General features: G+C 35.8%; 1 protein-coding gene across 1 annotated transcript; it reads left to right on the forward strand.

Annotated features, from left to right (window-relative positions):
• Positions 1 to 468: 468 nt before the first annotated feature.
• LOC110451097 (peptidase inhibitor 15-like) lies at positions 469 to 11,241 on the forward strand. Its single transcript, XM_021498956.1, has 10 exons — positions 469 to 599; positions 3,685 to 3,792; positions 4,125 to 4,440; positions 5,257 to 5,333; positions 6,855 to 7,011; positions 7,338 to 7,459; positions 9,097 to 9,200; positions 9,392 to 9,421; positions 10,488 to 10,626; positions 10,892 to 11,241. The coding sequence occupies exons 1-10, from the start codon at positions 481 to 483 to the stop codon at positions 10,932 to 10,934; spliced, it is 1,215 nt and encodes a 404-aa protein (XP_021354631.1). The 5' UTR covers positions 469 to 480; the 3' UTR covers positions 10,935 to 11,241.
• The last annotated feature ends 2,321 nt before the right edge of the window (positions 11,242 to 13,562 follow it).

Genomic DNA, 13,562 nt, shown 5'->3' on the forward strand with positions numbered 1-13,562 from the left:
CAGCAAACTAATGCTTCGAGGAATTTCATCACGAACAAAGGCGCGCACCAATAAGATGTTGATACGTTGTGAATAATTAAAACACTCAATGTATGAATGTATTGTACCAGGCGTAATAAAAACTAGCAAATTAAGGAATATCCAATATATAACATTGGTGAATACATATATGTATTCATAACTTATATAATTAAAACTGATGAATACGGTGTTTTACTTTTAATTTTATCTCACGGGCGTGTATGTCCTGAAATGACACGATAAATATTATTTCAATTATACACATGAAGCAAAATATTTACATGCATATCGATTTTTTCCTGATATACGCTATTTCGTCCGTGTTCGAAAATGAATTTAATTAAAAAAAGGTATATACATGTCCATCGTCATTAAGAATTGCGCATGTGCATGTAGCTGTATAAAAAGCGAGTGAGCTTTCTATTGGCAGTCACAGACTGAGAGAAACTCCAACAGCCTATGATGAAGGCGCTGACAGTATTATCACTTCATGGGATGCTGATAGTGGCTGCTTTGTGCCAGAACGAGGAGTCTGATCTCCGGGGAGCAGGCGCCATGCCACCCGAGTCTGAAGAAATGTAAGTATCAGTTTTGATAAATTATTAGCACTGAGCATTCAAATGTTGTCTTTATCGACATTTTTTCGACTAAAAAACACATATAATTTCTAAATGAAACCTACTAACGAAGTAAGTAGAAAGACATTTCAATTAAATTAATTAAATTAAATAATTTCTGAGTAATCGTAACTTTTTATTTCTTTTTAATTTAACTAAGAGCAAATTCAAATGTATAGCATGGTAGATATATAAAATAATTGTTACTGTGTGGTTATAGTCTGTGCCTTGTGGTATGATTTAATATATAATAGATACATAGATATTTCAAATGCATTCAATAATAAACTTTAAAGTCAAATATATATTTTCTTATTTAAAAAAACCCAACTAATTTATTAAATAACAAAAGGCTATTAAAATGACACAAGTGGCTGTTTATAACATGCAGTGAGATATGGCTGAAGAAAGAATATTTCTTATATTTTTAATTACTGTTTTGGATTATTTGGGGTATTTTATGATATTCAGAAGGAAGATGACGTTTACAGTTTCTCGTTTACTAAAATCAAATGTTTCACGTTAGAAAAAATGTTTTAACAACTTACTGAATCGAGCATTAGCCTAGATAAATTGCATTTGAATCATATATTCAGAAAACCAAGTTTAATTAAAGAGCAATGCAAAATCAGAAATGTTGAAGAGGTGTCATTGTTGTTGTTTCCGGAGTCTTATTAAGAGTAGGTTAAGAAAATGCCGTAATAAAAAGTTTTCTAAGAACAACCCGTTAAAGTGTAACTCGTTCAATGAAAGTGCTGTACAAAGGTATCCAATTATAAATATGCTGTAATAAAAAAAAGTTGCTTGAATGATGAAATAAGGTAATTAAATAAGTTTAAACCTATCAATAAGTATCAATAATCTGTTTGCTTTTATCTATTTGAGACCAAGTAGTAAATGCAGGAAATCAAGTAGGCTCATCCCTTCTTATTCGAATAAAACTAAAAACTTTATTGTTATACAGTTGGCAATGCCGATAGGTCCTGCATACGCTCATGCGGGGAATCGTCTGGGAAATGTACACTTATGAGTGATATTTGTTGTATGATACTATTGAGAAACCAAAAATTAATTGTCTTGACAAAAGTTGAATGTAATTGTTATCATAACGTAAGTTTGCAGTTTCACGTCACCACAGCATCTCTTTTCATGTGATGGCTGTATAGTAACTTAGTAATGTCAAATTATGAAATCGGTGAAGAGATGTGACATCTTCAAGATAATATCCTTAAAGATAAAGGAGAAAAAAATGAACAAAACATCACCATTACATTCTCATGAAAATTGAATTGTTCTTTAATAGTTTCTGTGTAAAATCCGTGCTATACGATTCAAAGCAGAAATACTTAAAATGGTGAACAATAAGTCTCCATATTTCATACAATATCACCTCGTTGTATTTGATCTATCAGTGTACGGTTTCATAGGATGGGCTTCAGTCTTATTGAAAAACAGATGTCTGAATCTGCGTGTCATTTTTAGAAATATCAGACTAATATATCACTAAATAAAACGAATTAGACGATGACGGACGACGATAAAGTTTCAATAACATATTTTAGATAATGATATATAGATTTCAGATTCTGTCAGGATCTTTATAGGTCTTGAAATCAACGTTAAAGACACACATGTGATTTCACCTATAACACTCGTTTGAAGTCCAGCATGCCAAAAATGAATTTCACTGTATTGCACTTGAAGAAATTATCGTTGATGCTTGGAGCCAAAAAGATGGAATTCCAAACTAGTTATAAGTACTGTAGAACAGAAGGGGAGTAGTGTAAAGGTAGCAGTATAAAGTAGCGTACGGTGACCATTGGTGATATTTTTAATGAATAATCGCTGTAACACCTCATGTATCAAAGTTCTAAAACCAAATCAGCTCTTAAATTGGCAAATTGTGGAGGTGGACAGTGTTGGTTTTTAAAGAAAAAATACAATTGGTTTGAGAGTACAGTTTTGGCCATTTACTTATATGTCTACAGAACAAAAGCTTTTAACTTTCCATATAGTCTATTTTTTGTACCAGGCAACTGTTTCAATAATTAATTTAAGACAGGCTTTAAGAAAAAAGTCTGTCTGCGGGGGTCAAATTTCAGTTTAAAAATCTTGTTTTTTTTCAGTTTTCATTTGGTGTTTGTTGATTTTCAGAAGTCCAAAATCTGAGGAAAACACTTCTTAAAAACCATTTCAATTGTCGTTAATAATTGTAGTTATAGTGTATTTCATGAATATATATACATCTGTATTTATGTATTGTGCAAGATGAATCCATTATCAATGTGTATCTCATACATGCTTTTTTACGGTCAGATTTTCTACTGTACACTGCTACCTATATAAATGTCAAAAGCTAGAGAGTTCAGGTTTATTTTAAGTTAATATTTTAAGTTATACCGAGTAATATAGGAACCGTTCCTTTAAATACCTTTTATTGATTTAACCAGTTTGAAGTTTTAAGTCCGTATTTTGTTGAGAGAGCTCCGATTCCAACAAGTGTGCAAATATCTGAAAGTCAAAAATGTCTCCTCGTGTAGAAGGCATCTAATTATAACGAGTATGATTTTTTTTTTAAAAACACCAGAAAATGATCGATGACTGAGATTTTCTCTCATCTGTGACTGAATGGTCTCCCGTTTTACCTGTTTCAAATTGCTCTGCCGCCTCCTAGGCTATGACAGATTGCACGCTTGTTTATGCATGGTCACATCTTAAATAAAACAACAATTATGAAAAGCATACCTTGCAAACTTTCCAAAATCGTCAAGAATGATGATTTGATAGTAAGACTATAACTAGCTAAATCAGGATTCTAATTTTGGACCTCCTATCATTACACTGTCAAGTTTACCAACTGAGCTCCCTAGTCGGTACACTAGTACAGTCGAGCAACAGTTATATCTTGAACGACTTTCAGGGGAGGTACCTTCAAGTACGAAAAACCACAATTGAATTCTCTAATGTTTTACTTACAGTGGATTACGGCTTCTTAATGCTTTTGTTTTGTGCCGCATTAATGTGCTTGATGTTTCTCGGATTTCAGAATGCCCCCGGATATACAGGATGACAAACGATCCGATACGGACAAAAGATCTCAGAATTTGGATCTGAAAATCAGAGCGCTTGTCAAAACTATTCTTGATCAACGAAGGTATGTTTGACAAAGTAAAATTAAATAAGATTCATATATTTATAACTTTCTTATCGTGTGCATTTTCCTTTTTATTGCAGATCCGGTGTATATTCGATAGTCCTGTACTCACATCGGCATACCCCATTTTTGAGCCGAAAACTAATTCATATTGTTACAAGAAAATGTTCAACTTTTGTTGAAACAATGCAATCAAAATTTCAAAAGACATTCTTAAAGATACACTATACCTTAATACATTTATGTATCTTTAAAATTTCAAAAATAATGACAATATAATCTTTACGTTGACAAAAGACAAATTTGTAAATGTATCAATACAATTCTTACAGACTTGCTCATGCTAAGAGGGGTGCTGACGACGTAGACGAGGAAGAGGAAGTAGTCGCACAGGAAAAAAGAGGTAATAGGCGTAACAATCAAGAACGGGGAAATAAACAGCGGAAAGGACAACAGAATCAGCGTCAGGAAATTCCAGACGAGAGGAACGTGGTTGGGTCTCAGGTTACGAGTATGAAGGCTGCGCAGAGTCTGTTCATGAAGGGAGAGGAAACACCCATTCAGGTATCACAAGCTGAACGAGACGACACGGTAGATGTGCACCAGAGGTTAAGGAAGATGGAGCACGGCACAGATATCTGGAAAATAGTGAGTATGTTTATATTTTTAAAAAAGTGTTGCTTTACAAGTGGAATTTCCACTTTGATGTGAAGACTTTAACTGTGTAATGGAACAGCGAAAATCTGCTGTTAAACGCAATAACCTGTGTACAAATTATTTGTTTTAAACAGTGATACATGTATATAAACTGGTCCAAATGTTCCAAATAATAATGTTTTGTTAGGTTATGATTACTCTACATCTTACAATGTAAAGTAAGAATATAATACAATAAATATCATGATTTTTCTATGTGTCAACACAATTTTGATATAATCTTACAATATCTGTCTCATAGTTATTCTGAATGTTAACAAAATGATAATATGATATTTAAATATGTCAGGTGGATACTGTTTGCTAAGATCATGATAATATGGTACTTGTATTACAATATTTATATACTTATGAGTTATTTAAATATTTATCTATAATATTTATCAATTTATGTGTTAACATAGTCATCCTCGTACAAAATACTAGTCGCTTCTAACTGACTCATACAGAACCAGAGGTCCCGGGTTCGACTCCTAGCGGAGACATTGAAATAATGATGACCTCTGTTACATTGGCGCTCACATAAAAATACGCAACGATGTCATCAAAACTAATAAGCTCTGTCACATCGCTACATCGTTACTCTGCTCTCCCCCAAAGTAAAAGAGATCGTTATTTTTACAATACTGTGTTGATGGGGCGTTAATAATGTAATAATGATAATAAATGCCCGGTGCCTTGGCTGTGTTGATGTGTTACAGTTATTGACGGACCTGTATTGACACTTCAGTGTTTTTGTATTGATAGGACTGGGACGACTCCCTCGCTCGTCTCGGACAAGCATTGGCTGACAAGTGCGTCTTCAAGCATACAAATCTCTATTTGTAAGTATTCAATCAGCGAACCTCGTACACGCATCTTGTTGCTGTATTGACAGACGCTCTACTCCCGAAGGTCCCGGGAGAAAATGTGTTTGTGTGTCCTACTGCATGTTATCCTAAGATCTGTGTCCTCTGGATATCAAAGTATCAAAATTGATCTGAAGGCCTCATTTTAACACTTAAGGTATAAATATTTTCATTATTTACTTCCCTTCTCTTTACTTTTGGTGGTATTTATCTAGTCCCCGTCTTCATATGACCTTATGACCTTATAATATTAGTTGGTGCGAGAACAATAAAAACCATACGAACAAACAAACATACAGGATGTGAAACCTGACTTAACCTATGCCTGACTTATATGAGATCCTGTGTGATATCAGACATAATTTTGTGTCTCCAAAACCTAGGCTACGAGAAAATCTAATATGCACCTATTATATTCTGTCCCACCTGATATTGGTGAAAACATGTTTCACTTAGCCCTGTTTGGTGATGACGATCAGTCCATCATGGAAGATGAACGTAAGACACACAGATGTGATCGCACCTACACAATTTGGTATTAGATACAGTATGTATGGTATAAGATACAGTATGTATGGTATTAGATACAGTATGTATGGTATTAGATACTGTATGTATGGTATTAGATACAGTATATGGTATTAGATACACTATGTATGGTATTAGATACACTATGTATGGTATTAGATACACTGTGTATGGTATTAGATACAGTATGTATGGTATTAGATACAGTATGTATGGTATTAGATACAGTATGTATGGTATTAGATACACTATGTATGGTATTAAATACAGTATGTATGGTATTAAATACAGTATTGTTGCTAGAAGCCAAACAGTGGAAATCCAAATTGGCCTACACTGCTGTTGACACCGAAAGAGAGGTGCATGATCCACTTAATTATGTATTTCAAACTAGAAAGCACTGGTTATTTGAAATTAATCATGAATAAAGTGTATATATTATGAGCCCTACCACTTTACGCAAGTGAGATCATGGCGGTCATCAATGTTACGGCAAACCTCTGGAACTAACAAATCAGAGTCTACCACCTTTTTGAAAGATGAATGCAAAACACACAGACGTGATTGCTCCCGTCAAAACTAAACATTATAGCAAATACAGTTTGCCAAAAAGAAATTACACAGCACAATACATTTCTTTCGTCCTTTTAAGAAACAGGAGGTATAATGACATTTTATTATAAACATTTGAAATTACTATTGAAGGATATATGCTTAAAATGACGTTTACAAAACACTTCCATCATAACAGTCGTAACCACTCGTTCGTGAAGAACTCGGTAATCTACTGCATACATTCTACATACTAAATACAAACCAGATTGGTATTTTATGTTTATCTAAGTTTAATTTGCTTCCAAACGCCAAGGACAGAGAGGGAGATTTGATATGAAAAACAAGAAATAGTAGGTAGAAAGATAGAAAACAATTGAAATTAAATTGAATGCTCTATTTTGATTATTGATTTAGTGCTAATGGCACCAGAGTCGGTCAGAACCTTGCCATCGTGAAGGGGAGTAACCACTCTATAGAAAAGGTCGCTCAGTTGTTTTACAACGAAAAGGGAGACTATGACATGGTCGGTCATTCGTGGGTGGACTACGACCTCGTGGGACACTACCTTCAGGTAGGTGATTAGCTAAATGGTAGGTGATTTGTACTTAACCTACATGCAGATACTTTACATACAGATCTCCAATGATATTTTACCCGGATTACATTTGAATCTGCTTTCGCTTCGGAATGTGTAACGTTTTGTTTCTTTTCTTTTTTAAATACTTTTTTTATTATCTTATTTCTTTCTTTTTTTTCAAACCTTTTTTTTATTTTGTAAAGAAAATTTCTCATTTATGAAGTTTCGATATGTCTCCTATCCTGCTGTCGTCTTTCCTTAGCGACATTTGTCTTTGTTTTCTGGTGCAGTGGTATATACATGAATTTTACTTGTTACAGGTAGTGTACTGGGATACAGTTAAAGTGGGATGTGGTCTCAACTTTTGTCCAACTCTATACCTGCCAGACACTGGTGCTGTTTGGAACAACGCGTGGTACTGGGCCTGTGATTACTGGCCGCCGTAAGTAAAACCGTCACGTACACACACATACGCACGAACATGCGTAATTGCATTTTTTGTTTTGAGCGACCCAAACCCTGATTACGAAGCAATGTATTGAAACAAAGCAAGGCACTTTATCCCCAACCTTTATTTTTGCATCTCGCTATGCACGAACACATGGGTCCCTGCAGGTAGGGCGTAAAAATTGTTCCTGCTGTCCCCATCGCATAATCGTAAGAGGCGACTAAATTTGGGATCTTATCCTTTCTCTTCTTTCTAAACAGCTTACTTCTTCCTAATGTCTCACTTGACAATGCCTCACTTTTGGCCTTTAGTTGAGCGTTCGCCCCTGTAAAGAAGCTTTGGGTTCTGTCCCCTGGCCGAGACATACCAGAGTCTGTAAAAATGGTAGTTCCTAATCCTGCTTAACGCTCAGCAATTTACGAGTGGGAAGACTGGTTGTCAGTATAATGTGACCGGGTGGGGCGTCCTGCTGGGTGTCTTCGGCAGTATGTTTCAGTGTGGTAGCACTATACATTCGGCATCAGTTCCGCGCTATCACAAGGAGACAAACACGAACATATCGCAGCTTCCCAAAACACACGCATACACTACACGCATGCATCTTGCACACAGGGGAGGCCGTCCTTAAATGGCCATAGCTGTTAAGAGGACGTTTAGCAATACTTAACCAAACCAAACCAAACCAAACGAACACATGGGCACACACACAATCACACACATACTCAAAGTAAAGTGTACAAATTGTGCAGTAGTATTATTAGTCATACTTACATAATTGATAATAAAATGTTACAACTATATTTTTTATGTTTATACAGCCATATTTTAGTTGTTTATGTACGATTTTCTACATAGAGTTTCCGATCAATGATTAACAAACTGTAAGCGTTTCGCAAAGTTAGTGTAATATTTACCTACACTAGTACATGTTGACTGTTACGGTTTCTGGTTCCTGAAATTCAAGTGGTAAGCCATTATAAATGAGCCGTTAAAAATGCAACCCAAAAACAAGAACAACACCTGTGCAATATCCAGGCCTCACAGACATACCCTCCCCTCTTGTTTGTGTCGAACATCTTTGTCATCCCATAGGTGTTAGGAATTATAAATGATCTACTTGAGACTAGAAATGGTGCTTTATAAATATAATTTTAAAATAGTACACTTTTTCATAACTTACAGACACAAGTTTCATCCTAAGAATGTCAATGGGTTATGTCCCCCTTAACAACGGTAGTTGTTATTCCGTGCTTAATGTTCAGCATTAATAAGGGGAATGGTAACAACTGGTTCACCCGTTGTCAATATAATGTGACCGGGCGGAATGCTGTGCTGGGTGCCTTCGGTATAGTATTTCAGTGAGGCAGCACTATAAAGTCGGCATCAGATCCGCACAATCACAAGGAAGCAAGCACACCAGCATATCCTGTCTCCGGTACACAAACACGCAAGCACTCATATAGGCACGTCCTTAAATGACCTTAGCTGTTAAGAGGACGTTAAACAAAATAAAACCAAACCAATTAAATCATTACAATCAAAATAAATACATGGGTTGGACGTTGTCCTATTTGATTTATATTTTTTTCTGATATAAAGAGGATGTAATGTATGTTACATGTCATTCTTAGTCTCCATACCAACACTCGTCCCTACCATGTTGGAGACCCGTGCTCTGAATGTGTCGTCCCCGTTGGCAAGGGCTTCGGCTGGAAGTGCGAAGAAAACATTTGTGGTAGGTCAATTAATTAAGCAGTAAGCAATCTAGATGTAAATAAATAACAAATAACTACAGTTATGAAATTAAGACGTGTCACTATTACAAATATAGGTATACATTATTTTGAACTAATGACAAGTTTTAATCCAAATTCCAGCTTACCGTCAAAGCGGACGTTTTCAGTTTCTACACTTTCTTTGTTTCAGAGGATTGTACCATCGGAGATGCCGGATGCAGTGAGTATTATCAATAGGCATCCTTATTGAAATTGCAAATAGTTGTCCTGTTCTAGGTCAAGAGATACAGAAACTACCTACAACAATGCTAAAATGGGTATTTTTCATTGTTCTGGCAGAGTTCTACACTATTAAACTGTTCTGTGTTGCCTTTATGTACGCCTACTAAAGTCAGCAGTGACTGTGTGACATTATGATTGTTTGGGGCCATGCGTTCATGTATAACGTTGGCGATAAGCTAGCAAATATTGGTTCTTTGCAGTTCCTTTTATTGAAAATATTACTCATTTAAAGATTACGAATTCGAATATCAAAATATTGTCAAAACCGATAAAAATTGTAGTAGTATAAAACATTTCAGTTTATTTTGATGTATTGTACTCAAAACAGAATGCTGTTTAAACAAAACTATAAAAAAAAATGTAAAGGAAAGTATATACAATAAGCCCGCGTTTGCTAGGGAAACGATAAACATAGATGTTTTTACCTACCTATGGAAAGACAGTTCACACGGGATATTTGTTTTTCTGAAAACGTTTCATCGCGTCAATACTTTATGCAGCGTAACCAGATTGGCATTAGCGAATTCGTAACATATTTCATAGCGCCCGTGATTCATCAATTCAACCTTACAACCTACGCTATATGTTTCCGGTAAATAATTGGGTTGGTGGGTTGGTGGGGGGAACAAAATCAATCACTCTTCTGCGGTTCACATGGAGAAATTCAAATTCTCTTTATATCATTGGCTTTTTGAGGTTTGGCACTTAGTGATAAGTTGGTCTACAGCAAACAGGAGTGATAAATTCTATTATTATTATTTATTATTCATACCTGTTTTTTAAGACCTTTTTTTTGAAACCAATAAAATGTACTTATCAACGTTACTACTATCACAATATAAACTGCTGCCAGTTATATTGTGACGCCATTGATGTTGATTTGCCCAATCAATGTAGTAGCCCCCGCAATTAAAGTACAAAATTTTAAAAAAATCGTTGTTTCCCGTTTTGAATGTTTGCTTTTAATCCGTGCACGTTGTATTATTGTGGTTTCTTCCCGACAGACGAGGCAGGACCGTGTACCAGCTTCGACCCTGACGTCAAGAGCAAGGCCATCTGTGACAAGGTGCAAAAACACAAGTACTGTGAGAAAGGGTCGCCAGGGTACAAGTTTGCCAAGTTGTACTGCAAAACTACGTGTCAGTAAGTATTCGGTATATTTAGTAGTATTGTCAACCAGAAGTTAATGTTCATAACATCATGGATTGCCATCAACTACCGCCACCGATCGAATTATTCAGTCCTCTCTATGTTGCAAAAGACATGTTCCATGGTACAGTGACTTGTGTTCAAGAATTAAATAGGAACACGTTCTACGCAAATCTACCATTTTAAATTTAACTTATCACCAAATAAGTTCAAACTCTTTTTACATGTAAATTATTGACATATTTGTTTAACACTTCAGGTTTTGTCGAGGTATCCCTGAGTCAATGGACAACACAAAATGATACAGAAGTACATTAACTACCTGACGCTCACTGGACTATGACGTCACGCGCACTGAAATCACAGACTTTACGCTATTTTTTTCATGCACCATTGATATATAAAGTGTTATTTTCCTTAATTGGATGGCAAAAAGAATAAAGCCAAATATAAAAAAGCATACATTAATATGTAGATTGTTAATCGACTCCTGTGCCGGAAACTGACATTTCGTGCTCCTTACAGCCGCCCTTCGAATGGAAATCAGTAGAATTGTGTCATTTAGAATATAGGATAAACCGGTCAAATAAAATATAACTATGCAATATGTATATTCAGGTATGTGTTGTTTATATGTTTGTTGTTTTCTTTAATACGTTTCTACCTCAGTACCAGTTACACAGAATGCCAAAAATGAATTATGAGCACTGAACCAGGCAGCTGTTTTGTCTTCTAGGAGTTTTAGAACTTATTGGTGGTACTAGGGGCTAAAAGGATGGAAATCAAAATTGGCCTAAAGTAATGTTAAAAACGGTTATTTTGGAAGTTCACCAGATGGGATCCTGCTAATTTTACTATTTCACACATAGAAAGCCGTATGCAATTATTTTCTAGTGTGAGAGAAGTTTTATACCTTCCATTAATAACAACAGTGAACTCAATGTCGAAATATCGGTATCATAATGATAGCAAACTGTTTAGAACTTATGTAATATGTGTGAGCCCGTTGTAAATCTATCGTTTTTAGTCCATTTTACCAGGAATTTAGCCAAAACTTACATCAAATAGTAGCAGAATTTATAATTGTTTTTACAATGATGGATTTCTATATTATAACAGCAAAAGTCTGAACAAAAACCAACTTTTACGAAAATGCATTTTCACTTTCTTATAGATGAAAGGCAATAAAAATCACATATTAAACCAGCTTTTAATGATTATGTTTACCTCATATAATTAGTTAGGTGGTCGTACAGGGTTTAACGTCCTATAAACAGTTATGGTCATTTAAGGACGTGCCTCCATGTGTATTGTTATTCGTGCATGTGTGTGTGTGTATATTTATGTGTACTGGAGACACGGTATGTTGGTGTATTACCTCCTTGTGATAGCGCATATCTGGTGCTCACTTTATAGTACTATCTCACTAAAATACCATGCTGAAGACACCCAGCACAGCATTCCGTCGAGTCACATTATACTGACACAACGTGTTAAAACGTTGTTTTGATTACTCTAAAAGCTGAACGCTTCACGGACTTTAGTATGTCCAGGCTGGGTACAGAACCCATTGCCTTCATCACCTGAAATAATTTCGCACAGACATCGGAACTCTTAGCAAAAGCGAGCGGACGAGGATTAGGGGGGTGTTTTAAATGTGATTAAAACAAAGTTGTACATATCCTGTGTTGTACCAGTGCTGGATAATTGTATATCTCTTGTAGTTTATAAATTTACACCAACTGTTGCTAACAATTGAGCGACTGTGTGAATTACGAGACAACACGGTGAATGGAGAGACATAATACATCTAGGGAACAGTCTTATATATACGTACGGAAGATTCGAATTCCTGCCTGTGTATGAAGAAATATACGTCATGGTATCGTGATGGGCATTGTGAACACGGATATGTGAATATGGAGCACTGCTTAACCGTTTACAACATTATATATACACTAGTGACTACTTAATTCTGACTATCCTCGTAATATGGTAGTATAACCCAACCATGCTGACTATACTCGTACAATGCTGACTTTAAACCAACAATGCTGACCTTTTACTGAAATTCACTTTAATTTACCACGGTTGGGTTATACTCAGCATTGTCGTTTAAAAGTCAGAACGGTCGGATTAAAGTCAGCACGGTCCGATAAAAGTCAGCACGGTCGGATTAAAGTCAGCATAAAGATTTTACCTGTGTTCATTGATCCGCGCGCGAGCTCCACACGGCCAGTGCTAGACAGCAGCAGGGGGTTTCNCACCCAGCACAGCATTCCGTCGAGTCACATTATACTGACACAACGTGTTAAAACGTTGTTTTGATTACTCTAAAAGCTGAACGCTTCACGGACTTTAGTATGTCCAGGCTGGGTACAGAACCCATTGCCTTCATCACCTGAAATAATTTCGCACAGACATCGGAACTCTTAGCAAAAGCGAGCGGACGAGGATTAGGGGGGTGTTTTAAATGTGATTAAAACAAAGTTGTACATATCCTGTGTTGTACCAGTGCTGGATAATTGTATATCTCTTGTAGTTTATAAATTTACACCAACTGTTGCTAACAATTGAGCGACTGTGTGAATTACGAGACAACACGGTGAATGGAGAGACATAATACATCTATGGAACAGTCTTATATATACGTACGGAAGATTCGAATTCCTGCCTGTGTATGAAGAAATATACGTCATGGTATCGTGATGGGCATTGTGAACACGGATATGTGAATATGGAGCACTGCTTAACCGTTTACAACACTAAGGACGTAGACCTCGCACTCCTTGATTGATTTTAGATAGATTGTATTGCAAATAAATACTTACAAAAGATTTGGACACAGGTTCTCACACCACGTCACTGTCTTTCTCTTCAAAATACATGAATATAAACAATTACTCGATAAGTCAATTTACACAATATAT

This window comes from Mizuhopecten yessoensis, unplaced genomic scaffold (genome assembly GCF_002113885.1).
Source record: "Mizuhopecten yessoensis strain PY_sf001 unplaced genomic scaffold, ASM211388v2 scaffold5789, whole genome shotgun sequence".
NCBI classification, from domain to species: Eukaryota; Metazoa; Mollusca; class Bivalvia; order Pectinida; family Pectinidae; genus Mizuhopecten; species Mizuhopecten yessoensis.

Excerpts from the sequence above, each read along its gene's own strand:
- LOC110451097 (XM_021498956.1), top strand. The coding sequence starts at position 481 with ATGATGAAGGCGCTGACAGTATTATCACTTCATGGGATGCTGATAGTG. Across the intron at positions 7,012-7,337 it reads TCGTGGGACACTACCTTCAG|GTAGTGTACTGGGATACAGT; the intron begins GTAGGTGATTAG and ends TACTTGTTACAG. Across the intron at positions 10,627-10,891 it reads TACTGCAAAACTACGTGTCA|GTTTTGTCGAGGTATCCCTG; the intron begins GTAAGTATTCGG and ends TTAACACTTCAG.